The 25,541-nt window shown below is 43.0% G+C and overlaps 1 protein-coding gene across 1 annotated transcript in view; it reads right to left on the bottom strand.

Moving 5' to 3' along the window:
• The window catches only part of exoc4 (exocyst complex component 4), a 125,996-nt gene that overhangs the window by 19,655 nt on the left and 80,800 nt on the right, over nt 1–25,541 (bottom strand). The window contains exons 12-16 of the mRNA XM_071905708.2: nt 25,095–25,197; nt 24,143–24,259; nt 9,857–9,993; nt 8,236–8,391; nt 6,288–6,466 (exon numbers count right to left, since the gene is read on the bottom strand). Of these exons, the coding sequence (XP_071761809.1) occupies nt 6,288–6,466; nt 8,236–8,391; nt 9,857–9,993; nt 24,143–24,259; nt 25,095–25,197 (692 nt within the window). The remainder of the gene's footprint in view (nt 1–6,287; nt 6,467–8,235; nt 8,392–9,856; nt 9,994–24,142; nt 24,260–25,094; nt 25,198–25,541) is intronic.

Raw genomic sequence — 25,541 nt, forward strand, 5'->3', positions numbered from 1 at the left:
GTTTGTGTGTATATGAGAGAGTTTTGCTCTTTTGCTGTGTGTCTCTCTCTCTCTTACGTTGTGTTTGTGTGTGAGTGTGTGAAAGAGAAAAAGGGTAAGAGCGATTCTCTCGCTTGCTCTGTGTGTGGGAGGGTTTTCTCTCCCAGTGTGTGTGTGTGTATGTGCGCATGTGTGCGTGTGTGTGTGATGTGAAGGCTTCTGTTTCCTCTCATGTGCATTACACTCACTCACTTTGGCAGCAGAAGAAAAAAAAAAAGGTCTCGCTGTGGCACATACTGCTGGAGGTCTCTCCAGGGGGTGTCCGCGAAACACACACACACACACAATCGCACAGACACACACAGAAATGCACACACACACACACACACACATAGAGAAACACACACAGAGGCCCGCCACCTCCCAGGCTGTGCTGCTTTGATGATGCGAGGGAGGCGTCGCAGCATGGGGGCACCATTAGAGTCAGGGACAGACGGGCAAAAGGAGACGACTCATTGGTCCTGACTGACAACTTTCTCGCTCTCTTTTTTCTCCCTTTGCTTCTTTCCCTTTCTTTTTCCTCAAACCGAATGTCTCCCATCTCTTATTTATAAGGTCTTTGTGCGTTCGGCATGCATGATTAAATATGTGGATACGTATGTGCGTGGTGTGTACTTATTTATGCGCTCATGTGTAGGCATGCGTGTATGTGTGTGTGCGTGTGTATTGCGCTTATCCAATTATTTTCCAATCCCATCTAAGGGAAACGTCTGTTGCTTGCCATCTGCAGGAGATGAGGGTGGCAGACATTAAGGGAGAAGATCAGTGATGGAATTCACACACACATGCGTACGCACACACAAACACACACACACACACACACACACACAAACACATACCCAAGATGCTCTCATGGCTCTGCTTGTCATTAAGGACACATAATAGATTAAGAAAGAAGCCAAATAAGAAAACAAGTTGATTTGACATTTTCGATGGCATTAACAAATATAGCAGCCGAACATTTAATAAAAACCCTGACCCAGTTGTTTCTTATAAAAATAAATAAATAAATAAAAATGCAACATGCTTCAACAGAAAAGAGGAATGGGAGAAAGAATGGAGAAAGATAAGCAAAGGACGGTATATCCTGCAGGGGTGGAATGATGAATGATTCATAAATGACCGACTGACAAAGAGAGGAGAAGAGTTAATTATTTTGCTGCCTCTGGTATGGGATGAACATCTGTACCAGGAGACAGAGGGATCTGAACTTCTGACCAGAGAGAGAGAGAGAGAGAGAGAGAGAGAGAGAGAGAGAGAGAGAGAGAGAGAGAGAGAGATTTTGATAACCAAAGGCTTCCTAAAAAACATTTAAAGGTGTCTTGCAAATAGAAGTCAAAAGAGGTCAGAAATGTTGGGAAAAAAAAAAGTGGAATAAAATTACATATGGAGGAAACACAGCAAAATATTTCTACTGTTTAATAAAAAAATGTCTCCCATTGCAACTGCTCCCTCAGGCCTTTGCTGTAAATAAGAATGTGTTCTTAGTCAACTTGCCTGGTTAAATAGGGGTTAAGAAAAAGAAAAATTCTCATTGCTAGAGGAGAAAGACCTACGCTTGCCACAGTCAAGGTTAAAAAAAAATAAAGGCTTCCATGAGCCTTTCAAAGCAGAGCAACCACTGAAGAAAGAAAGGAAGTGATTCCCAAGGGAGAGCAGATGATAGAGACACAGAGGTTTGTCCAGAACCCCTGCAGCACAGATTAGAGAGCTTCAATTCATTTAAACACAGCTGCTGCATGTGGAAAGGCACACATCAACAACATGGTGCGGTCTAGGGGCCAAAGATACACACCTAATGATGGTTTGGCCTCAGAGACGGACACACACACACACACACACAAACCACTCAGACATGTGGTTCATGATAAAATGTATGCAGATACATGTTCAGTACACTAGGATACAACAGAGCTGCCAGACACGTAGCAAATATTTAAAAAAATGCCCCAAATTCTGAAGTGCCCTCACAGACACACACATAACAGCAGTCAACAAAAAACGGCTGTCATGCTGGCAGTGCCCCCTGGGTGTGTGGTGTGTCTCTGTGTGTATGTGTGTGTGTGTGTGTGCGTGTGTGTGTGGTCTCAGGTAAATATTGTCACAGAGGATTAGGTGTCCAGTGCTGCGACCAGATGGGCGATAAGACCCTTTCTCCTGCCACCTTCACGCCCAATCACCATCAGTGTCTGCCAGTGTCTGTCTGTACACACACACACACACACACAACAATAGTCCTCATTGCATGCACATGCACAGGCACGCTTGCACATAGAAAAGTTCACACACACACGCATGCACACACATTCAGTGCACGCACACACACACACTTGCTGAACGAAATTAAGATTGAATTAAGATTCAGCACCTTGAGGAAGATGGAGGGATCAAGTACGAGTGCATTTATCATGCTAATCTCCATGCCTTATTCCGGCCTTAGAGCACAGCAGCGTGTGTACTGTATGTTTGCTTTACACATCCAGCAGGGTCCAATGACATAGGAAGGTGATCAAACTAAATGTCCACTGCAAAGATCACCCAGCCGTGGACTGAAAATTCCCCTTAATCTTCCAGGCCGTTACCACTCAGAGAAGAAAAAAAAACTGTCCACACTCCTGGGATGAGGAAGAGACAGACGGAGAAAGAAAGAAAGAAAGAAAAAGCAAGAAAGAGGGGGAGGAAAATGACTTGTTCATACCTGACTGCCTCTGTAATATAAAATCCAATTTGGAGGGGCATGGACGTGGGGGCGGGGGGGTGGAGGTTGAGATAAGGTGGGGTCCTTTTCCCCTGCCATACCCTAGTCTCATCTTACACAGTGCATGCTTATGTACACACACACACAAACACGCACGCATACACACACACTCATACCCACACACACATAGTCCGTCATCAGCTTGGCAAACACTAAATAATGAACAATACGGAGGCTGTCCCACCATGATAAGTGACTGCCCTATCCTTCCCATTAGTGCCACCCGCTAGAATTAATGATAATTATGTCACGTCCCCGCCCGTACTCTTATTGAATTCTTATCTATGGACAGACGAAGAGAGCTGGCATGAGAGAGAGGGAAGGGAAGAGTCTGAAAGAGAGAGAGAGAGAGACAAAGTCAAACCCGAATAAGAAAATCTGAAAAGTCTCATTTAATTATTTTATGTCTAAAAGGAAAGCTGCGATATGGGACAGCAAAATAGGAAAAGCTCAATGGGCAATCAGAGGTCTGGAGCTGGAGAGCTGTGACAATGACTGATACAAGGTTAAAGCTGTCTATACCTCAAGGGAGGGTGCATAATTTCACAGAGCTGTGCCAGAAATCCAAGGCTCTACAGTGAACACTGCTAAAAGTTTCTCCATGGTGCTGTAATACAATAACTACAGAGGTGGATGAGAAGGCTCTGCAAAGAAAGGTGACAAAACTTCTACATGCCATTTTTATCAAATGTGGTGATTATTGTGGGGTTCAATGTGTTGAAAGTGAACACAGATATACTCAAAAACTACAGAAGTGATAAATATAAACAAAGTAGATACCAAATATCTAAATGCAAATGTCTTTCAACAAGAGAAACCAAACAGGGCTCTGACAAATAAACTCCTTTTAAGACAAGCGTAACATCATTATGTCAAGAATGATAATATGCCCCCACCCAAATCCAGAAATTCAGCTTGGAGGCATTTTTTTTTAATCTTAAATAGATGAATGAGCTTAATAGAAAGACATCATAAACATGTGTCAATTAAACATGACTTCTAAACTCAATGTGAAACCGTAAAAGGGTTTCTGACATTTGCATAAACACTGGAGTAAAGCAGACATACTGTGCATTTATAGTTTTGATGGAATGAGAAAACAACTTATTTTCCACCTATAACTCCTGAAGAGCCAGGCTCAAAAACAAAACAAAGACTGGCGCTGCAAGCTATAAAAACAAACATGACCTTACTGTAAGATGCCCATTAATGGGAGTAACAACTTGCTGACTGCTTTCATATGAAGCTAATAAAAAGATATAGACTTGAAGAAGGATATTACAAGATGCTAAAATCTTTATTAGGAGATTGAACATGTACTCAGTGCGCTAATGAGGATAAAAACACCACTGTAATGATCAGTGATTAACAAGACTGTGTTGGATGGACGGACACACACACACACACACACACACACACACACCTCATTTTGATCAGTGATTAACAATACACAAATGATGAATGTGTATTGTGGGGAATGTGTGAAACGCTTCTTAGACTCGTGATAGAGGTAGACATTTATGCACACACACACACACACACGCACACACACACACGCAGAGGCAGAGCCAAGGATAATGAGTGTGTGTGTGAAGTGCTCTTTGACAACTCCAGTGGAGACGGTAATGAGTGTGTGATAATACACTCAAACAAGAACTTAATGAGGCACAGGTAAGAAGTGCTGCTACTAAAGTAGCTGGGGAAGAGAAAACTCCATGCCCCTGAATGTGATCTCATTTACACCATCCATATCTGTCGGAAAAGGTGCAATTCAGGCTTGAAAAAAATGCATATATATATACAGTATATATATATGTATACATATTCTTCTGGAGATATTGTTTTTGAGTCTGGCAGGTATTCTGACCAATTAGTACTTGGTGTGGGTGGACTCCTGCACCTTCTGAGAAATTGGTGGAATTGTCTCCTGAAAAAAATCTCCAAGAGGTAACATTGCACTATACTGTAAAATATCAGTGGGATAGCTAACAAAAGCAAAACAATAGCTGTGAAACATTATATAAGAGCCTCTTCAACACCTAACAAAATGCAAACTAAGGTCGAAATGGAAGTTACTGGATGTCATGGCTCACTGGCTCCTTGTGGTGGGCAGAATCGCTAGCATCTTGTTTATTTTTTTTTTTGTTTTTTTTGTTTAGTATACAGCATTTACCAGACTGACAAGCAGCGAAAAGTACAATCAGAACCTGTATCGTTCCCCGTGTGCATTTATCCCCTCCAGACAGGAGATTGGACATATGTGTATGCCAGAGTATGTGGAATGTATGGGAAGCAACCCATCTGTTGTTGACAAACTAGGCTAAATGTACTCCACAGGTTGCTGCGCATGCATGTCTATGTATGTGTAGCCGTGTGCATTGTGTGTTGTATGTGTGTAGAGTATATATGTGTTAAAATATACACGGATAGCACAGAGAATCAAAGGCATACATGTGTCATATGAACCCTTGCATGCTCAAAACCCACACACACTGCATAAGGCATTTAACACCTGGCATTAATATACATATATATGTTCTTACGAAATTAACACTGTCCTACACACTCTCCCCTCTGTAGTGTATGTGTGTATTTTGTGATACTCATAGGAGAAATTCGTGTTTTTCCTTGCCCCCCTCCACAGGAAGGTCAAAGGTCAGGTAAGCTGCAGAACACTGACCATGGAGCTACACCATCGTGCTGCCACAAGCTGCTGGATGTCACATGAACTTTCACACATTTATACATAAACATATAACTGGGTTTTTCCTGCATAGGAGAATTTCTGGCAGCCATCAAAGCCTTCACTTCGAATCATTTGACTTTTGGCGCAATGCAGCCATCCGACCAGCAGAATGCATAATCAGAATGCATAATCAATGACACCATACGGTAATTCACTGAGAGCAGCAACAGCAACAGACGTCTCCGCTTTGGCTGTAGGCAGGAAAGGTGTGTGCCAATGTTTGTATCAAAAAGTGTGATTGTACCTTGTTGTGCTCAATTCAACTTCATCAAGGGATAATTGCTTTTAAGATATCCAGTAACTAGAGATAGAGTTTAGAGTCAGGGAAATTCAAATGACTAGGCTACATCAATAGACTAAATATCAGCAAACAGTCTGTCAATCAGTCTGTATTATTATCTGCTGATATTACAGCTATTTGGCTATGCACAACTTATCTATTAATATTATAGCTTAATTATGGAAAGAAGGATGACACCAGTAATAATATCTTTCTTTGCCAAGACAGCAAGGAGAGCAGAAGATGAGGAGAAGAGTTGATGTTACCCATAAACTTTAGGCTATTACCACAACAGCGCTCAAAATGACAAAGTGGCCAGTGAGAGACTTCAGCCTGAGCATCAGTGATGAACGCTGACAGTGCGCACTGACCCTCACAACAGGGACACGTCTAAAGACCCATTTTATGGCAGAACAAACCCTGCACACCCCTCCCACACCCAACACAAAGCCTCCCCTACTCACTAGTGGCATGAGGCAGGCTGGAGAAGAAGGTCTTGAGGCGACCGGCGAGCCACTCCATGCTCTCATGGAGGTTGGCCAGAGCCTTCAGGTCACTGACGTCACGCAGGATCTCGTTCTGGGGGATTAGCTTGTCTCCTAGGTTACCGGTCAGCACCTCCGACTCCTTAGCGAAGGCCGCCCTAGACGACAGAGAGAGGGTGAGTGAACGATGTAGGGTGGAAGACAAAAAATACTGTAGGTAAGGAAAAACATAATTTGACCATCACTGTCATCATAATCACCACTGCCACCATCAAATATCCTATATACACAATGACTACTATCAAAGAAGTGTTACAACAAATACAATTCTGATGATTTTGAGGCATGGCTGTGGAAGAGCCTATAATCTGTCCATAGTAATAACTTATTTGAAGTCAATTATCAATCAAGGGTTTGCTGGTCAGACTGCAAATGTCTGGTCTACAGAGTGCATGACTTACATAAATGCTATAATTGAATTCAATTTTCAAAAGCATAAACATAATGGATTGCTGGATGGAATTGGCTGTGTGAATGTGTGTGTGTGTGTGTGTGTGTTTTATAACAATCCCACACTTCTGTGCACAATGGCTTGCTGATGTGGAGCTGAATTCAGGTCTCGCCCTTCAGTGATGCACACACATCCCAAAGTAAACCAGTTGCACAGAAACTAGAGGAGGTGAGTGAGGAGTGGTGCACGGAGATTGTGAGAGACAGAGAGAGAGGGAGAGAGAGAGAGAGAGAGAAAGAGAAAGGACAGAGGGAGGGATGGTGAAGAGTAGTTGCTTTAGAAAGATGGAGAGAGTCAGAAAAAACAAACTAGTAGTTAGTTAGATAGATAGTAGGTGGGAGAGGTGGGGAGCATTTACAGATGGAACACAAACAGATTCACACAGAGTGGAAAAACACAAAGAAATAAAGATCAAAAAGCCTTGCTTCATGATATTTACAGGAATTTCTGGGTTTGGCAGCATAATTGACTTTGGAGTGTCAGAAAAGATGGGCAGAGAGCAGGGAAGCTAAAACCCACAGTGCTGAGAGCACATGGTATGTGGACCGGCCCCGAGTCACCAGGATGCCCACAAGATCAGGATCCTTTAAACAACAGATGGGGCAAAACGCCAAATGCACAGGCAAACAAACACTCTCTCACTCACACACACACACAAGCATGTGCAGCTTATTAATGTGGCTTTATCAAAGCACTGGGTTGCCAGTCGCACGGAAGCTAATCCCCCTTTCAGAGTGATGAAAACGTCCATGGCTCTCAAATCAAAAAGCCTTATGCTCTCTTTCCTGCTATCTCTGCGCTCGCTCAGTGTGTGTGTCTGTATGTGTGTCTCAGAGAGAAAGAGAGAGAGAGAGAGAGAGAGAGGGAGGGAGAGAGAGCACACAGAACAGATTGACTTTCTCTGGCCACATAACCAATTTATTTATTTACTTTACTATTCCGCTCCAATGGGCGCCAGCGTTCCCTGAAGAGCGTGCACATTCAAAGGCAATTTCGATAAGGCTGACCCCCCCCCCCTTCCTCCTTTCCTTCTATTTTCCTATTTTTCCATCCCTCGTTTCCTCGCTTCCTTCAGATAGATGGTGCTTAAAAGAGCAATCATGACTTCTTTTATGACTGTGTCTTAGTCAACAAGGGAGGGTTCAATAATATGTGAATAAAAGAGCAAAGACGGGAAGGAGGGATTGTTTGCGTGATTGCTCTGTGTGTGTGTGTACTTGTTTACCCCACTTGCTTGAATATGGGTGTTTTAGTACTATACAATATGTTTATGTATATTTGATATAGCATAGTCCAAAAATATGAAAAGTTCTCTGTGTGTGTTTATGCACTAGTATACAAGTGTACACTATTGTCAATGTGTTTGTTTGAGTGTATTACATTTGTGTGTGTGTGTGTGTGTGTGTGTGTGTGTACCTGGTGAAGTCCTCTTCGTCCTCTCTCTTCTGTCGAGTTTGTCTGGGTTGGGCCATATTAGCCCAGTTCGGGAGCGACTGGAGCAGACGGCTGATGTCTTCGTCTTTCGACCAGGAAGCACTGATGGTCAGCTTCTCTTCACACTGGACTATTCCCCTGAAGACACACACACACACACACACACACACAACAAAATGCACACAAACACAGTTCAAGAAGTTATATAAATGATCATATATATTTGTATGTCTCCGCTGTCAACAGACTGTAAGAAGGTAAAGATGAATAACTATGTCATACTAATGGGCATAAAGACAGACTAGGACCATTGCTAGTCAGTTCATTGTACGCTGCAATTACTCGCATGGCCTGTGTGCATCTGTACTGACACATAATACATAATTACAGCAGCTCTGATTTGGTGTGAAGAAGAATTGGGGCAGACCGCCAACATGTTTTTGCTTTGTTTGCATATGTCTGGGGTGGAGAAACTGCTTGGCTCTGCATTTAATATCATACTAATACCTTGTACTTGAGACACAAGCTCTCTTGGGTTTTGCAATCACACACACACACACGCACAGAGAGAGAGAGAGAGAGAGAGAGAGAGAGAGAGAGAGAGATAGAGATACTTGTTTATGTGTAAATGCACACGCAGGTAGACAAACACACACTGCACACACACACACACACACACGCACGCACTCCTTGGCAGCCTCTGTTGGGCTTGTCTTTATTGCTCGGAGGCCCCGGTGAGACCGAGGCTGACCTGTGACAGTGTCCAGATGGACACCCAGCAGTCCATCAGTCCTCTCTTCTGCCTCTGGCCCCTTCATCACTACATCCCTCCATATCCTCTAGCCCTCCCTTCACCTGGCCAGGTGTTACATGCTCCCAGGGGAGGATGAATAGACTCTCACAAAGCAAATGTGTGTGTGTGTGTGAGTGTGTGTTTGCATGTGTGTAAAAACAAGGAATCATCCATTTGTGGACACTTCAATCCTTAAAACTCTAAAAAAAAAAAAGTAAACAAGAACATACTTATATACCAATAAAAGGAACTCATCCCTGTTGTGGAAAGCTCATAAACAATGCACATCAGCGTTTCCCCCTGAACTTTTCCTTGGCGGGGTGGAAAAACTTCTGAAACAGCATTTTGCTGTTGTGAGGTGAAAACCAGGTATCGGTTTTCAGGAATGAAAACCGACACCGAAGCTTAGTGGTTAGAGGGACTAACCCAAACATTCAGGTTCATTGCCCACAACCACCTTTGTCCAGTCCTTCAGAGAGACACTCAACCCCTGCTCACTCTGTGCTCTGTATAAGCTAAATGCCTAAAATGTAAAATAGAAAAATGTAAGATAAGAATGCTTATTTTGTCTCCACACCGATTTTGTTTTTTTGTTTTTTTAATCAGTTTTTTTATCAGGTTCCAATCGTCCAAGGATCATGAATCTTACTCAACACAAAAATGATTGTATGAACTTTCTATTCAAGTGATAAGAACAACTTAAATTACGTGGTGAAACAAATAATAATTTTAAATTGGACTGCAGCTCCTCATTTAGTGACCCACACTGGTGATTTAAGGATAGTGGAACCAGCCTCTCCCTTCTTTTACCTGTAGGCCGTGTTGCAGATGTCCTTGTACTCTTTGAGCTTGTCACAGACCATCTCGAGGAACTGGTTGGAGTAGGCACTGAGGTCCTGCATCAGATTCATTAGATCCTGGATGGACTTCTCCACTACCACCGTGCTCTGGAGAAAGAGAGAGCAAAGGAAAGAGAGCAAGAGTGAGTTCACCGATGGGTGTTTGGTTGTTTTTACTTAGGGAGAGAAGTAATGGAAGAGTTCAGTTAGGGTTTTTTGAGGGATTACTGACAAAAGATGGTCGCTGGATCATAAAGGTTGCCAAAATAACAAGTTTCAGCAGTCTTCTATGGTGCAGTGTATAAAATTGTTCCCTCGCAGCACAAAGACACGTCTTCAGGTCTTTTGAGGTGAATATAACACCACTAATGGAAATCGAGTGTAAAGCAGACAGGCTCTACCATGGATGCTAATGCCCTTGACCCACCATGTCCACTTCCTTCTACTGTCCGTCTCTCCTCAGCTCACAACAAAACTTTTTTTATTATTTTTTTTTTATTAAAGAACTGGACACAGAAAATGACAGGAGGTCTCTAGAACAGTGGTGTTGAGGTGAAGAGGGTGTCAGGTCAGATCTGGTCTGTGATAAAGCTAATGTAATAGGATGACTCTAAATTCACCTGTCTGTCTGTCTGTCTGTCACCTGCGGCTGGGCTGATGACTGCTCTTGGAGAGCTTGTCACTGTACCATGTGTGTGCATGTGTGTGTGTTTGGGTGTGTGTGTTCTGAGTTACTGTTTTCTGTGCATTCTGAGAGTGCGAGTATGTGTGTGTTTTGAGTGTGTGTGCATGTCACACAGCACACCCGTCACCAGGAGCCACGGCAGGCTGTGACAGCAGCCATTACAGATTAGCCACTGCTGCGTGACTAATAGCTGGCCCGGGAACAGCGGTGCGACTTCATGTCCACACACACACACACACACACACACACACACAGCAAACTTTCCAAAACACACACCTTTGAGCAATTCAAGAGCTGTTAAATGAGATTACAACTCAGTATGTTCCACTTTGCCTGCTCCTAGCACTTACCAATCTTTCCAACAACTCCAATAATAGTGATAACCGGCTATTAGATAGGCTGGCCGCACTCACACTGAAAGTAGCTAGCACTATAAGAGCAGTACAGCGGCTGGTGTAGGGTAAAGCACACACAAACACACAGAGGCAAGCTTAAGCACAGGAGGATATTCATCCATTACTCATAGAGTGATGGATGAATACTTACATCTTACATTTAAGTTTTTATACTTCTGCGTTGATGTGTGCGTAGCATGCCGTTAAAATCCCATACACAGGGTGGCAGTGTTTAAAAAAATTTGTATTGCTGTATCGTGGTAAAAACAAACATGGATGCGACTATAGCGATGCAGTTGGAGGAATGGGATGTGTTGGAGCAGTTTGAGCGAGGAGTTGGACGATCGCCCCTATGATCAACCAATCAGAGCTTGCGACTCAATGTAGACTCGACACAAAGTTGAGATTCTTGGGCAGGAACGCGACACCTTTTCAACCCCAAATACACGTCAAATAGTGCCAGTTTACGTGCAGAGACACTATTTTCGTTAAAGTATAAAATGTGCTTTACTATTCTTGCTGTGTCAACGTTTGCACATTTTGCGCTTTCTCCACTGTCAACAGGTTGTAAAATGGAAAGAATTAATAACTTAATATATAAACAGAGAATGACCCATGTATTTCTATATTTGGTAGTTAGAAGAGAGATAGAAACAAAAGCAAAAGTAGAGGCATCGGCAAACAGAGGCTAGCACTTTCTGTTTATTGCTGCCCGCCATAGCCTGGCAGAGAATAAAGGCACATATCAGAGTCTAAACCTTTTGATGCCACATGACAACAGTAACATGCCTGAATCTTAAAGCTGGATAATACATTTTTCATTTGGATCACAGGCTACAAAAACATGTAAGAGTCTGAGCTCTGCATGCCAGCCATAATAATTAGCATCTCTCTTATTTTTCTATTAATATAACGAGTATTTTTTTTTTATGTTGTCCCAAGTATCAGATCCCCACTCTTTGCCACAAGCCACTGATATGCAAGCTGACATTCAGGGCAAGTGGCGAGCTGCCAAAGTGACAGAACGAGACTGTAGGGGGCAGCAGTGAATAGAATTGATCAGCAACAAATGGAGGAACCCCCGATGCGATGGGGTGATATTAATATTAATAAGTCTTTCTCTGTTTCTCTTTTTCCTCTCACTCTTTCTGTCACAAGCAGGCAAGCAAGCACAAACACATATGCACACGCGCGCACACACACACACACACACACACAGAGCAGCTCCACTGAGGGAAGTAATGATCCATTGCGGTGCCCATGCCCATGCAGTGCTAACCAAGGCCAAGCCTCTGCCAAGGGAGCAGCCCTTACTGTCCATGCCTGCCTCCTCTGTCAGCCTGCCAGGGCAGAGGGAGAAATACACACACCCTGCAGGAGGGCGAGCTGGTAGTGCAGCTCTGACTGCAGCTGCTACCACAGCTTGGTGTGGGCTGCTATACCGCTTCCACTACATAACGCAGTTAAAAAAAAATAGCCACGGTAATGACATTGCTGCCAATTTCTGTTACCGTAACTACAGTGATAATGCAATTAAGGAACTAATATTACTTTATTGATCCCTGAATGGTCAGCTACAGAACAACACCGCTGGAGCTGGTAGGGATTCGGTATGATGACTGACAGACAACAACATGAATACAGCGCATGAAGGTGCAGCGGAGTCATTTTACTTTGCATGGATTATTTTAGATTACATCAGATTATATTTCTGGGGGAAAAACTGATGTGTATATGCGGCTAGATTTAAACAGAGCAGGAAATATTCCATATTTGATCAGAAACGTTTCTGCAATGCGAAACATGGATTGTTGTAGTGATTTTTCCATGTTTTAGCACTATAACAGTTGTTGCTGGCTGTGAGAAGTCAGCACAGTTGCATGACTTCAGGATATATAACCCAAGGCATACAGACACACACACACACAAACACATAAACACACACACATCAACGACACTGACAAGACACACACACACACAGACATACAGACACACACACACACACACACACACACACACACACACACAGTAACACACACCTTTCCAAGTCTATGAAGGAAAATTAACAATGATTTAGCATGCACTACATCTAAAAGACAATGAGTGATACTCCAGTGAACTAACTTTAATCCACAGTAGCAATAGCACAGGAGCATTACTCAAGCACACCACTATTCAGCTCTTGGTTCAGAGTCAATAAAAATAATAATTATAAAAAAAGTTTCTTTAAAATCCCCAAAACCAATGATATGCCATTGTCAGGATGTCTCTCCTCTTTCTTGTGTACTCAGAATTATCCTTCTGGGTTTGAACAGTGGGTCTCCTCTTTAGCTCTCTCTACTTTGAGGACACAGAACTCAATAACAGGCCAAGTCAGCGAGTGGAGAAGGGTAAACAATGGATCCCCGATCCATTACTCCTGCTCTAACAAATGCTCTGGCGCTCGGCTCCCCTTGTCTAATTCTGCTCATTTAACACAGCCATTTGTCTTAGGCAGCAGAAATCATTAAAAAGTAATCAAGGGACAGATTGAGAAAGGGAGGGAGAGAGAGGGTGGAGAGAGAAAGAGAGAGAGAGAGAGAGAGAGCATTAGCAAGGTCCTGCTGGGTCTCCTCCATCTTTTTTGACTGTCACATTGGAGAAGAAATGCACTGTGGAGGCTCCTCTCTCTCTCTCTCTCTCTCTCTCTCTCTCTCTCTTTTTCTAATAGTCTAAGCCTAAAGCTATATCATACTGCACTATCATGTAAAAAACTACAACCATATTTCTGTTGTAATTCTACTTAACTGCACTGCATTACCCCTGAAATTGAGCTTGGCTCCACTTTGCCTCAATTCCTTTATATTATCCCTACATAAAAGCACAGTCATCAATGAAAATTAGTCCTCACTCTTGCAAATGGATCTCAGAATTTCCTGGGGTAAACTGCTGTCGCTGAGAGTGAAATGAAGGCCATGGCCACAGTGGTTTAATGATAGCAACAAGGCACGACTGGCACTCAGACTGGCGCCTCGGTGGAAAAAGCTGTTGATGTATGGTCATCACTATAGAAACTGCCCAGCGTGGCGCTAAAAGTAGTTATTTTCTTTGTGGAGTGGGTAAAAAGCACAGCACAGGAAATGACATTAGCACAGTATAAGTGCAGGGATGTGATTGTCAAGCCTCACTGTGTTGCTGTATTCTGCTGGCTTAATACAAAGGATGATCTGAAGGTAGAGAAACAGGGGTGAGGGGAGAAAGTGTAGTTCAGTCACTCAAGGTTGCTTTGACTATGTGAGTACATATTACACCAAGCAGAATGGCAGTTTGCTTGAAGGGTGGGTGGGTAGGTGGGGGTTGAATCGGAAATGGATCATGAGTTTCCCCATTAAACAGTGGGGTGCCCCTCAAAATTGTGCGGGGTCAGAGTGTTTAACCCCGTGCTTTTTGCCATGTCACTCACACCCTGACCCCAAACCGCTGACTCGTGTAATGCCTCTGAAGCACCATTTGCGTATGTGGCCACGGGTTGCCACAACAATACACACACACCAGTGCACGCATACAATCACACACACACACACACACACACACATATGTATACATGTTTATATATATATACACACACAAACAAAGATAACTTCTCTCTCTACCTCCCCCTCTCTCTCTCCCACACACACACACACACACACACACACACACACACACACACAGTCTTCCCCTCTCAGGGGTAAAGGGGAGCTGGGCATGAGTGGGACAGCATCTTGACAGATCATTCATCAACGTCAGGGCAGAGGCACACTTGGAAAACTCCCCTGACACACACCGGATGGCCCACATGCTTCTGCCTGCTCAACTGTAACACACACTTCTTTGTATGTGTGTGTGCGTGAGAGTGTTTGTGCATTCGAGTGTGTTTGAGCTTTGTCATCCAGTTTGTGCGTTTGTGTTTGTTCAAGTGTGTAACGTCACAAAATGAGAGGCCATCTAAAAAAGCACCCACTGAGCAGTTCCCCATGTAAACCCTCATGGGAAAGCATTAAGCATGCTCATGTCTGCAATGTAAAATCTAAATTAAATGTATTATATTATCAATATTTCTTAGGTCCTGATTAAACTTACTGTTCTTAAGAAATCTGAATTATGCTGTTTCAGAATCAGAAATTCATCACTTTATAAACTCCACACTTAAAAGACTTACAAGCCTTAATCTTGTTTGCATGCAAGCACACAAGATTAACACATACACAATACACACACACACACACACACACACACACACACACACACACACCAGGGTTCTTCCTGCATGACCTGGAATGCACCAATCACAACCTGTCACCTCTAATCACGTCCAATCAAATTACCCTCGGATGGACTGCAGCGCAGATCATAGCCAATCAATCATTTTGGGCTGGAAAAAGTGCTGGTACAACAGTGAAAATCAAATAACACTGTATACAAGGGTTTAGTTGTGATGATTACAGAAGGGCTTAATAAACATGTAATTATGCAATGAATAAAAGTATAAACTTTCTGGGTGGACAAATTTGAGCTAGTGAAAGAGATCGACCATCTTCACCATCATCATCCCTACCGTAAAGCTTAATGCAGTGTTTGTAGTTGTTGTAATTGAGAGATGAAGACCAATATCACACTTGGCTGACTACAGATGGGCTTCCATACTACACACACACACACACACACACACACACACACACACATACACATACACATACACATACACACACACACACAGACACAGAGTGAAATATGGAGGTCCTGCACGCTACACTAATCCTAGGAATCACCCCAGTGTTCAGATTATATGCAGTTTGATGCCGTATGCTAACCCAAAAGTCCCTCCTACTAATCATCCCATGTTCCTCTGAGGATTTCTACACTGATCATCACATCATTACCTTCGAGTAGCGGTGGGAGGGGCTGGAGTGTCTCCTCCACCCCACACTACATAAATCTCATAGCAACCGCTGGGTTGGGCCATCAGTATGGAAATGTTACAGCAAGTGTGTATGTGTGTGCCTGTGTGAGCGAATGAAAGTTTGCATGAGAGAGTGAGAGAGAGAGAGAACGTATTGTATTTTAATGCTTTCTGCGGGGGGTATATGTTCCCTCTCTGTGCTCCATTAGGCCCATATGGAGCCATTGTATTGGCCCACGTGCACAGACCCAGGCACACCCACACACACGCACACAAACAATATGTGTGTAGTGTGCTCGCAACAACACAAAGATTGTCATTTGTAAATTCAGCGCATTAACTTGCTTCTAAAAACTCAAGCTGTAAGTTTTATCAGACGCCCACAGCTGAAACCTTCTTTCCTTCAAACCAAAGGGCATGTTTGCGGTAGAGCTGACATTTCAACTTCTCTCTCTCTCTCTCTCTCACTCACTCACTCTATCACTCCAAAGGCAAAGATTATGTCTTGTTGCACACAGTGACTCCGTCAGCGGTAGCACTGCATGGTGGGAACCTGTTCTACCTTAGGCTGAAGTCGTTCTGTTTTTCGAGACTCATTCAGAGCCTCTCTCTTTCACTACAAACACACACTCATGCACGGACACACATACACACCCACACACACACACACACACACACAAACAGCTGTGTCACATTTGTGAGAAAAGAACATCTCCATAGCCCAGGCAGGTTGGAGGCCCTGGGCGGCTGGGCACAAGCCTGGGGAGTACATGTGTTTGGTGGGAGATAACCAGGCGAAGGTAGGTGGTTGGGGATTGTTACACCTTGAGTAGTGAGGAAGGAGGTAGAGGAGAAATAAGGCTTTGAGGTGAGCCAGCGCTGTCCTCAGCTAAAGAAACTCCAAGTCAAGAAATAGTCATATCAGGATTTTATTCCATTTAGTAGACAAATAAAAAGTGACTTCTTCCATATTACTGTGCTGGGGCAAATCGAGTTTATCAAAGAAGACTAATACATATGACATATGTGTGAAGTTTATGCTGATGCCAGATATGTACTTTTAATTTTCAAGAAAGAACTCATACAATATGTTTAAAAACATTTATAAATCGGACTAATCAACTGATAAAGTCTTGATCCAACGAAAAATTTTACCAAGACGGGGAAGTCCAACAGGCGAGCTAGGGGAAGATGAGATGAGATCAGAAACACATACTGAGCAATTCCAAGAGGTGATTATGTGCATATATACTACAATGTGTCTCATGTGGCATGGTGCAAAAAATAGAAATTAATTTGTTCGTTCATCTATTTGGTCAGCCATGCGTCCATTCATTCATTCATTCATCCATTCATTCATTCAATACTTGTAGACTGACTGGAAATAATTATCTGGATTTCAGTACCTTTGAACTGAAATACTGACCACAACATGGATATCAGAATGGAGAAAAAGACCTCTTCTCCTGACATATTACCCATTTATATACATATTAAAAAGTCATATTTGAAGCACTAGAGGACTGGTCCCATGACAGGGACCCTCTTCAATGATTTTGGAGGAGGAGACAAGAACAGAATTGACAAATATGATATTCCTGTAACCTTTTCTTAACCTTGTTCAAGCGAGGAAGCAATTCTTTTCGTTTGACATGCTGCTCATGCTTGAAGTTCAACCGAGGCCAAGATGAGATCATAAAATCAAACCACCTTTGGAAACCACCATGCTCCCTTAGTGATTACAACTTTATCTCTTTTTGGTAGAGGAGGAAGAGGAGATTGGGGCAACTCATTTCAAGTGCAGCCAAAATTGCTGCAAGTAAGTGTGGCACTTTTTATTAGGGTGCCAAATCCCTTGATAATTCTAAACAGCTGTAAAATTGTCAACTGGGTGCTTAGGCACAATCCATTTCATGACAGATAATGCGGTAGAGGGCTCCAGAAAACATTTGGGCTAAATGGAATAGCATTTAAATGATTTCTTTTACTGTGAATAGGCCTATTTTGCCAGAATTAAATTGGGTGTTCTGCAGTTTCGCTGAGAATCTCTTTTTGCTAATAAACATGGGAATGGCTTTTGGTTGTGTTTCCGGTAATGTTTGTGGTGTGTGTGTCTCTGTATGTGTAGAGGTGGCATGTGTGAGTGACTGCTTGCGTATTGCATATTTGTCTGTGTGTATGTGTGTGTGTGTGTACACAAACCACCCTAATACTCCCCTTTCCTCCTTCCTCCCACTCCCACTTGTGTCCCAATCACAGGGCACGGCTGATGCAGCTAACAGGTGCACTGTGTTGTGATTGCTGTTGTTGTTGATGGGAGCTGGGTGCTGAGAGGCTCCTTAATAAAGAGATCCCCCCCCATGCCTTGGTCTCCACTGTGTGTGTGTGTGTGTGTGTGTGTGTGTGTGTGTGTGTGTGTGTGGTGGCGGTGATGGGTGGTGGTACAGCAGGGAGCCAATCAACAGGAAGCGATCAGCCCCCCACAAATAAACATTGGCTACACACACAACATCACAAATAAAAAGGTCAGTGTCATTACAGTTACTGGAGGTGGGTGAGCGAGTGCGTGTGTGTATGCACGCGTGTGTGTCTGTGTGTGTGTGCGTGTGTGTGTATGTGTGTTGTTGTGTGTGTGTGTGCAAGTAAATATGTTTATATGTGTGTATGCCCATCTCCACCTTCCTCTCTCACACAGCTACATGTAAATAGGAAATTTAAAAGGTCAACATCATTAGCAGGCCATTGGCAGCTGAACACATCTGCAATACAGTGAGCGTTTTGGCAGATGACATGGACTGAATGAAATCAGTCATTATCTGGCCACACAACAAGTCATGTGTGAGTACGAACATCCATACACAGACACACACACGCACACATGAATAACAAATGCAGGCATATACACTTAAATACACACACGCGCAAACATACACAAACACACACAAACACAAACAGACTAGTTAGCGGCTATTGTGTAGAGACGGCGGGGGGACAAAGCTGAATGATACTTAGCAGCTGGAGAGTGGGAGCCAATGTGTGGGAATTATGCTTAATGTAATTATGGCTTTGGTGTGGTCTTGGCTGATGAAGTAAACAAACAGAACACAAACAACGCACTTCATCCAAACTCACAGTCTCTTTCTTACACACACACACACACACACCAAATGAGTTGGCATGTAGGTGGCTTGACACCAGTGTCTTACGGAAAGAGAAATAAGTTAGCCTATTTATTGCTTTGGTAGGTTTGTCTCTTTGCACTCGCGTGAAACTGCATACGTGCATCGGGATGTTAAAGCGTGTGTGTGTGTGTATCTGTTTGTATGTGAGTATGTCACAATGTAAGTGTGTAAAGGGGACGTGGGGGGTTCTACCAAGATTAATGGAGCCAATCTCCAGCGCTATCCAGCGGAGTGACCATACCCCCCCTATCCTCCTCTCTTCCTCTATTCCATTCCCCCTCTCCCTCTCTCCTACCTCTTTCCCCTGGATCTAACTCTAATTAAATGAATCAATCAGTGGCAACGGCAATGCTGGACAGATAGCATCACACTGCTAGTGCTAACAATGTGTGTGTGTGTGTGTGGGAGGGGGGAGGGGGGTAGAAAGAGGATGGAAATAGGAGAAAATGGAAGGAGGGAAAAAGTAGCAGAGTGAGAAAAACAGAGAACGTGGAGGATAAACAAAAGGCGACAGAGATAAGTAGGAGTAGAGAGTGATGAGATGGAGACAGGACAACAGAGTCCAGGACACCAAACAGAAAATGCTGAAAAATAAGAGCAAAATTGATAGGAAGTAAACGATCACGATCACAAATAAAAAGACAGGAGGAGGAGATGCGTGGCCTGGCTCTCTTAGGATCACTGCTCGTCTAGAGACTTATCAGGCCAGTCCATGCTATCACACACACACATGAATGGACATTAACCTTTCCAACTGAACTATACTGCCACACTTAGCCCTTATCTTATTGTCCTAGTGGACAATATATAGCCACTGTCAAGCTCATATTAATATCATACTCACTATGATCACATCACTACATATATATGTACATTATATGCAGTGCTTTGACACTTCTGGTACCTAGTGATAGGCAAATCATTTCCTATATCCATATCACTTATTAACTTAGGTCCCAGACTGCATGCGTATTGCTTATTATCTGCTGTTTAACCAGACCTAAGGTGTGATATTCACCTTGACTCCCATACAACGTTCCCCCAAAGTCACTTTGTCCATTTCTACCAAGCAGGTATCAGTGACAAAGGGTCAAAGGACCCATATAATAGAAATCTATTCAATAATACGGGTCCAGTCAAAAGCTAATGCTATGGAAATGCATTCATAAATATTCTCTTCATGCTGCATTGGGGTAGCAAAACTAACCTGAAGGCAATCTCACACCTTATAGCAGAGGGTCAGAAAAGGATAGAAATATTATATATTTGTATACTTTGATACTTCTAAAAAAGAGAAAAAAGTACCTAACTGTGTATATGTGTGTGTCTCCACAAAAGAGTCAGTGTGCATTGGCATATGCATATGTGTGTTCATCATCTGTGTGTGTTTGGCAGTGAAAACCTAAACTCCATCCCAGAACATACAACCACACATGCTGAACGCTAATGTCTTCCTCCCATTCGAACCGATGCACATGTTAATGTGTGCTGCGGTGGACTGGAGAGAGCAGGTGCGTCTATAAATGCGCTCCCCTATGGTTTTCCCTGTGTGGTGGCAGCCAAGGTGTATGAGTGTGTGTGTTTAATGGTGTAGCAATATTGAGCGTCCTCCCACCCGTCTCTCTCTCCCATCAGCCACACTGGTTCTGATGCCAATGGTGTGTGTCTCTCACCGATAACACCTGGCACAGGAAGTTTCATGCCACCTAAAGGGAGCACATACATGTATGCACAGGAGAACACACACACACAACCACATCTGCTCCATTATTAGAATCCCTATCAACCGTTATAGAGTACTGTCACTACTAGGGCCGGGTATCGAGAACCAGTTCCAATGTAGTCCCGGTTCCAAATTGCCTAATTCACCGGAATCAATAAGCCACGGCACTGACAATACCTCTTATCGATCAATGTTGAACAGCTGAATGCTTCTGGGGTAGCTGTGCTTTTTACGCTTTTGGTGTGCTGTCAATCGCAAATGATGATGTAATTGGGACGGAGGCGTTTTGTGACGTACGTACTCACCTTCATGTCAGTCATCACACTGGTGAAGTTTGTATGTCCATAGAACATACAGTGAGTTGGCTAGCACAGCTCTGTGGCAGCCTTCTTCAAAACAACAGAAGTTGCTTGAGACCGTTTATTTAGAGTTCCAAAAATGGCAAAAAAACATTTAAAAAATAAAAAAAGACCATAAAATTACTCCAAACAGCTCGTGCAGCATATGTGTTTTGAAGCAAAACGATTGCATTATGGGTCCAAAAGTCCAATATTACATTTTCCTCACTTGTTCTGCACCGCACCAACCGTCACAACAGCAGCTGTAGGAAACATTGTAATTGCAGGTAGAGCACGCAATAAAGTGGTAAATACAAATGGGAATCCAATTACTTGAAATTTTTTAACTTGTGCTTATATTGTGTTCTTTCAAGAAAGGCATTATGCCAAATGGGCCTTAGCTGTTTTGAAAAGTAGAACTGAAACAAAAGTGAATGTACACAGCAATGTCTTTCTTGAGTATTAAAACAAAGTTAACTCCACTAAAGCTGTCTGTAGTCTTTTACCACTGGCAATTTATACAGTAGGAATCGATAAGGGAATCGATAAAGAATCGGATCAATAAGAAGAATCAAAATTGGTAAAATCCTAATGATACCCTACTCAAGTCACGTTAAATAGATAAATAGATTCACCACCTGACCTAACCCACACAGGTAGCAAGACCTTCACTCACATCCCTTTGCATAAATACACATGGGAACAGAAGCTCAAGACTCACAGACACACAAGGTACAAATGTATTGAAAACGCACTCACACACACACACACACACACACCGTCCTGGCCCTATAATGCGCGTGGCAGGAGAACAGGAGCGGAAGCCTCTTTGATTTAGCCTAATTAAAAAAGGCAAAAAGCCCAAACAAAAGGAGCGTTTTATTGCGCGCCCCACTACCAGCAGAAAGGCTCATTAGCCCCAGCAGCGTAATTAGCAAGATGCTGCAGTCCTCGTTAAGGAGGGGCCCGAGCCGTAAACAAACCCTGCTGAACTCCAAACGCCCACGGTCTCTCTCTCTGTAATGAACTGCCACCGCTGTTCCCTCCCTGTGAGAGAACCAGGCACAGAGACAGGAAGGGCCTGACAGGAGCAAACACACAACATAACAAAATACACACTCACAAACACACACACACACTGACAAGCACAGATGCAATACCCGCAACATAAACACAAATAAACTACCTCTCTAAGACACTATGTCTTTATTCATGTTTGCGTGGACAAAAACACCCACACACAGACACGTATAGACAATATGTGTGTGTAGGCAAATACATGGACATGAATGCTTTATTTGCAAACAGCAATTCTACTGTTTCTACAAAAGATTTCAACAATATGAGTTCTTTGCAATACTGGAGAGACAGGGGGGCATCCTCCAGCGCACAGCCAGACTACCTGACAGCTGAGATGGAGAGAAATCTTGCCAACTGTCTGGATCTTGTCTCTGGCAGTGCTGTAATCCTCAGGCCGCCATCAGCCTGTTTTGAATAAGCAATGGCTGCCAATATCAGCATCATGGGCCCCTGTGTACTGTGTACCGCGGTACAGTATGGCTGCTATGCTTTATGTTCAATGTTTTTTTAATTAATAACAGTCAATAAGGCCCTCAATATCAATTAGTTTCATTAATGAAATAAATCAAACATACATGACATAATTTGATCACCAAGTTGAAGCATGCTTTACATGCTGAATTTCAAATGATATCAATGGGATGCTGTATGTCTTGACGCATCACTCTGACACTGGCATATTTGTATTGGAGCGTTCAATAGTGACCAAGTAATGGCTGGTATTTCAACTGTTAGAGAAGCCTTGATCCATGCGCAGCTCAGAGGAACAGCATATTTCTTCAATCATAGTCACATGCACAGTCACATGTGCCTGATTGAAAACAAAACACACCGAGACACAAACATAAATTCTTTCCCCCCCTTGGAATTTAGTCCAACAACACTTGCGGAATGTCAAGATCCTAGTGCATTCTGGATGGCCCTTTATAGAAAATAATGAACCTCAAACACATACACACACACAAACACACAGCTAGCACCATATAGAAAGACATCCCCAAAACAAACACAGTGAAGCCATGTAGAGGCACAATCATGGTGAGTCTGTGTGTGTGTGTGTGTGTGTGTGTGGGCGTGTGTGTGTGTGTGTGGGCGTGTGTGTGTGTGTGGGGGCGCATGTGTGGTTACAGAGTGAATTTGAGCCAAAAACCCTCAACCTCTCTTTGTAGGACAACCATCGTAATCATAGACTTACTTTCTGTAGGAAATGGCCTTGGGGAAGAGAATGGTAGATACAAGTGTTTGTGTGTGTGTGTGTGAAGTTATATAACCACCAGTTAGCAGCAGGTACTGACTCGAAGAGGATCAAGCGCTATTTCAGCCGCAATTATGATCCTGGGAGATAGGTGGCAGGGTGGGCAAAATGATCTAGAGAGAAAGAAAGAGAGAGAGAGAGAGAGAGAGAGAGAGTGTGTGTGTGCGTGTGTGTGTCTGCTGATGAACCAACGAAGATCATAGAGAACTACAAGGTGAGTGCAATCAAGAGAGCCCTCCTACAGCGAGGTACAAGGTATAAGGTACAAAGGTGGTGCCAAAGGGTGCCAAACAAATGGGCAGTGCAAACCTGTTTGTTTAGCCTCTCTGACTATTCACACATGTATGTGCTACACACAACATCAGAAACTATGATGTTGACTAATTGAATTGTTGGATCCATATAAAGCACACCTGTCAAAGCAGGTCTGTGGTGGTGGTATGGGGGTAAATATAGCTGAACTACAATTTCCTTGCATGATTTTGAAATGCTAACAACACTGGTTTGCAAAGAATGTGTTTCTGGGTAAATTCACTTGCCATTTTATTGAAAGCTGAGATATTTAAATTCTAAAATTCAACACAGTCGTCAATTGAGGCCTCAGCCTTTTTAGTGTTTAAAGTGTGTTTGTGTGTGAGTGAATTTGTGAATGTACATGTATAGCTGGACATCCCTCACCTGCAGCAGGGGTCTCTGGACACCCAGAACCTTCATGGTATCAGCGTTGGCAAGGATCTTCAACGGGTCAGATGCCTTGCTCACCGCCTCAATTTCCTTGTTGATCTCTGTTCGCACCTAATGGATCGATGACAAAGGTTTACATTAAATGGGCAATACTAAATGCGCAAAAGACAGGAGGAGCACACACACCACTGTGTTGTTTGTGTTTGAGTTTCGATTTGTCACTTCCAGTGGGCGGAGAGAGGATTTCCCGCCAGTTTACACACCCGTCACCAGAATTTCATTTGGGCAAACAGGGTGAATCTACAGCATCCAAATTAGAGGGGACGGGATGCTCTTTGCTATCGTAGCTCGACTTTATGATTTATGCTGAAAAAACAGATGTATTTTACAAAAACAACTTTGCTTGGTGAAGCTTGGATTGGATGTTGAAGAGTGGGTAAATAAGAGCAGGTATGTTATTGGGGTTATACTAAATGGGCTTAATAATACCATGTTCTCCAGCACCACTTCATTGTGTTATTTAAGTACGTTTTGAGATATTGTGAACAGGTACAACATTCAGGTCGGTTGACATTGAGGAACAAGCCCAACAGGTGAGTCAGTTGAGTTTTTATAACCAATAGAGTATGAAAGGTTCCAGTTGTAGGATAACAACTCCCAAGAACAGACTGTAACTCCCAAGAACAGACTGCAACAAAGACTCCTGTCAAAAGGCACAAAGCTTATCTTGGGTTTTTTTCTGACAAAAGAGTACCATGCATTAAAACAGAAAAATAATGGTCACAGTCTGTTCTTGGGAATTGCTGGTGTCCCACAGCTGGGATTTTTAATATGAAGATATTATCTTTTTGGACAAGCTCCCATGTCCCACCAAAGTCTTGTTTGAAGTGCTGGCACACCACTCTGTTAGACAGTATGGAAGTCATCATCCTGTCATCTTACTGACCTGGTTGAGGAAGAGGTCATTGATGTAGTAGGTGAGGAAGGTTCTGAGCTGGCACTGCTTGGCCTGGCCCGGCCCCATGTTCATCTCTATCTCCTGTATGAACCTGGAGACAGTCAACACAAGGAAACATCAGAACAGATTGGAGACACAAACTAACACCACCTGGAAATGGAAGCAAATTCACCAACACTGTTACAATGATATTACAGGAGCAATGACAAATGGGCTTGTGACCAGAAAGTAAGAAAGCTTGTGTCACTGGTTCCAATACATGGAATACCATACCATACCATAAAATAACCATTGTTATTATAATTAATATAAATTAATTCTAAATGCAAGCTATACACACACAAACACACATGCACGTTGACTCCTTAATGATATGAATTAGATCAGAACATGCCACGATATGCTTGTCCAGAAAGCTGGTGTTAGGTTGGTCAG

The sequence above is a fragment of the Centroberyx gerrardi genome, chromosome 24, assembly GCF_048128805.1.
Source record: "Centroberyx gerrardi isolate f3 chromosome 24, fCenGer3.hap1.cur.20231027, whole genome shotgun sequence".
Taxonomy (NCBI): domain Eukaryota; kingdom Metazoa; phylum Chordata; class Actinopteri; order Beryciformes; family Berycidae; genus Centroberyx; species Centroberyx gerrardi.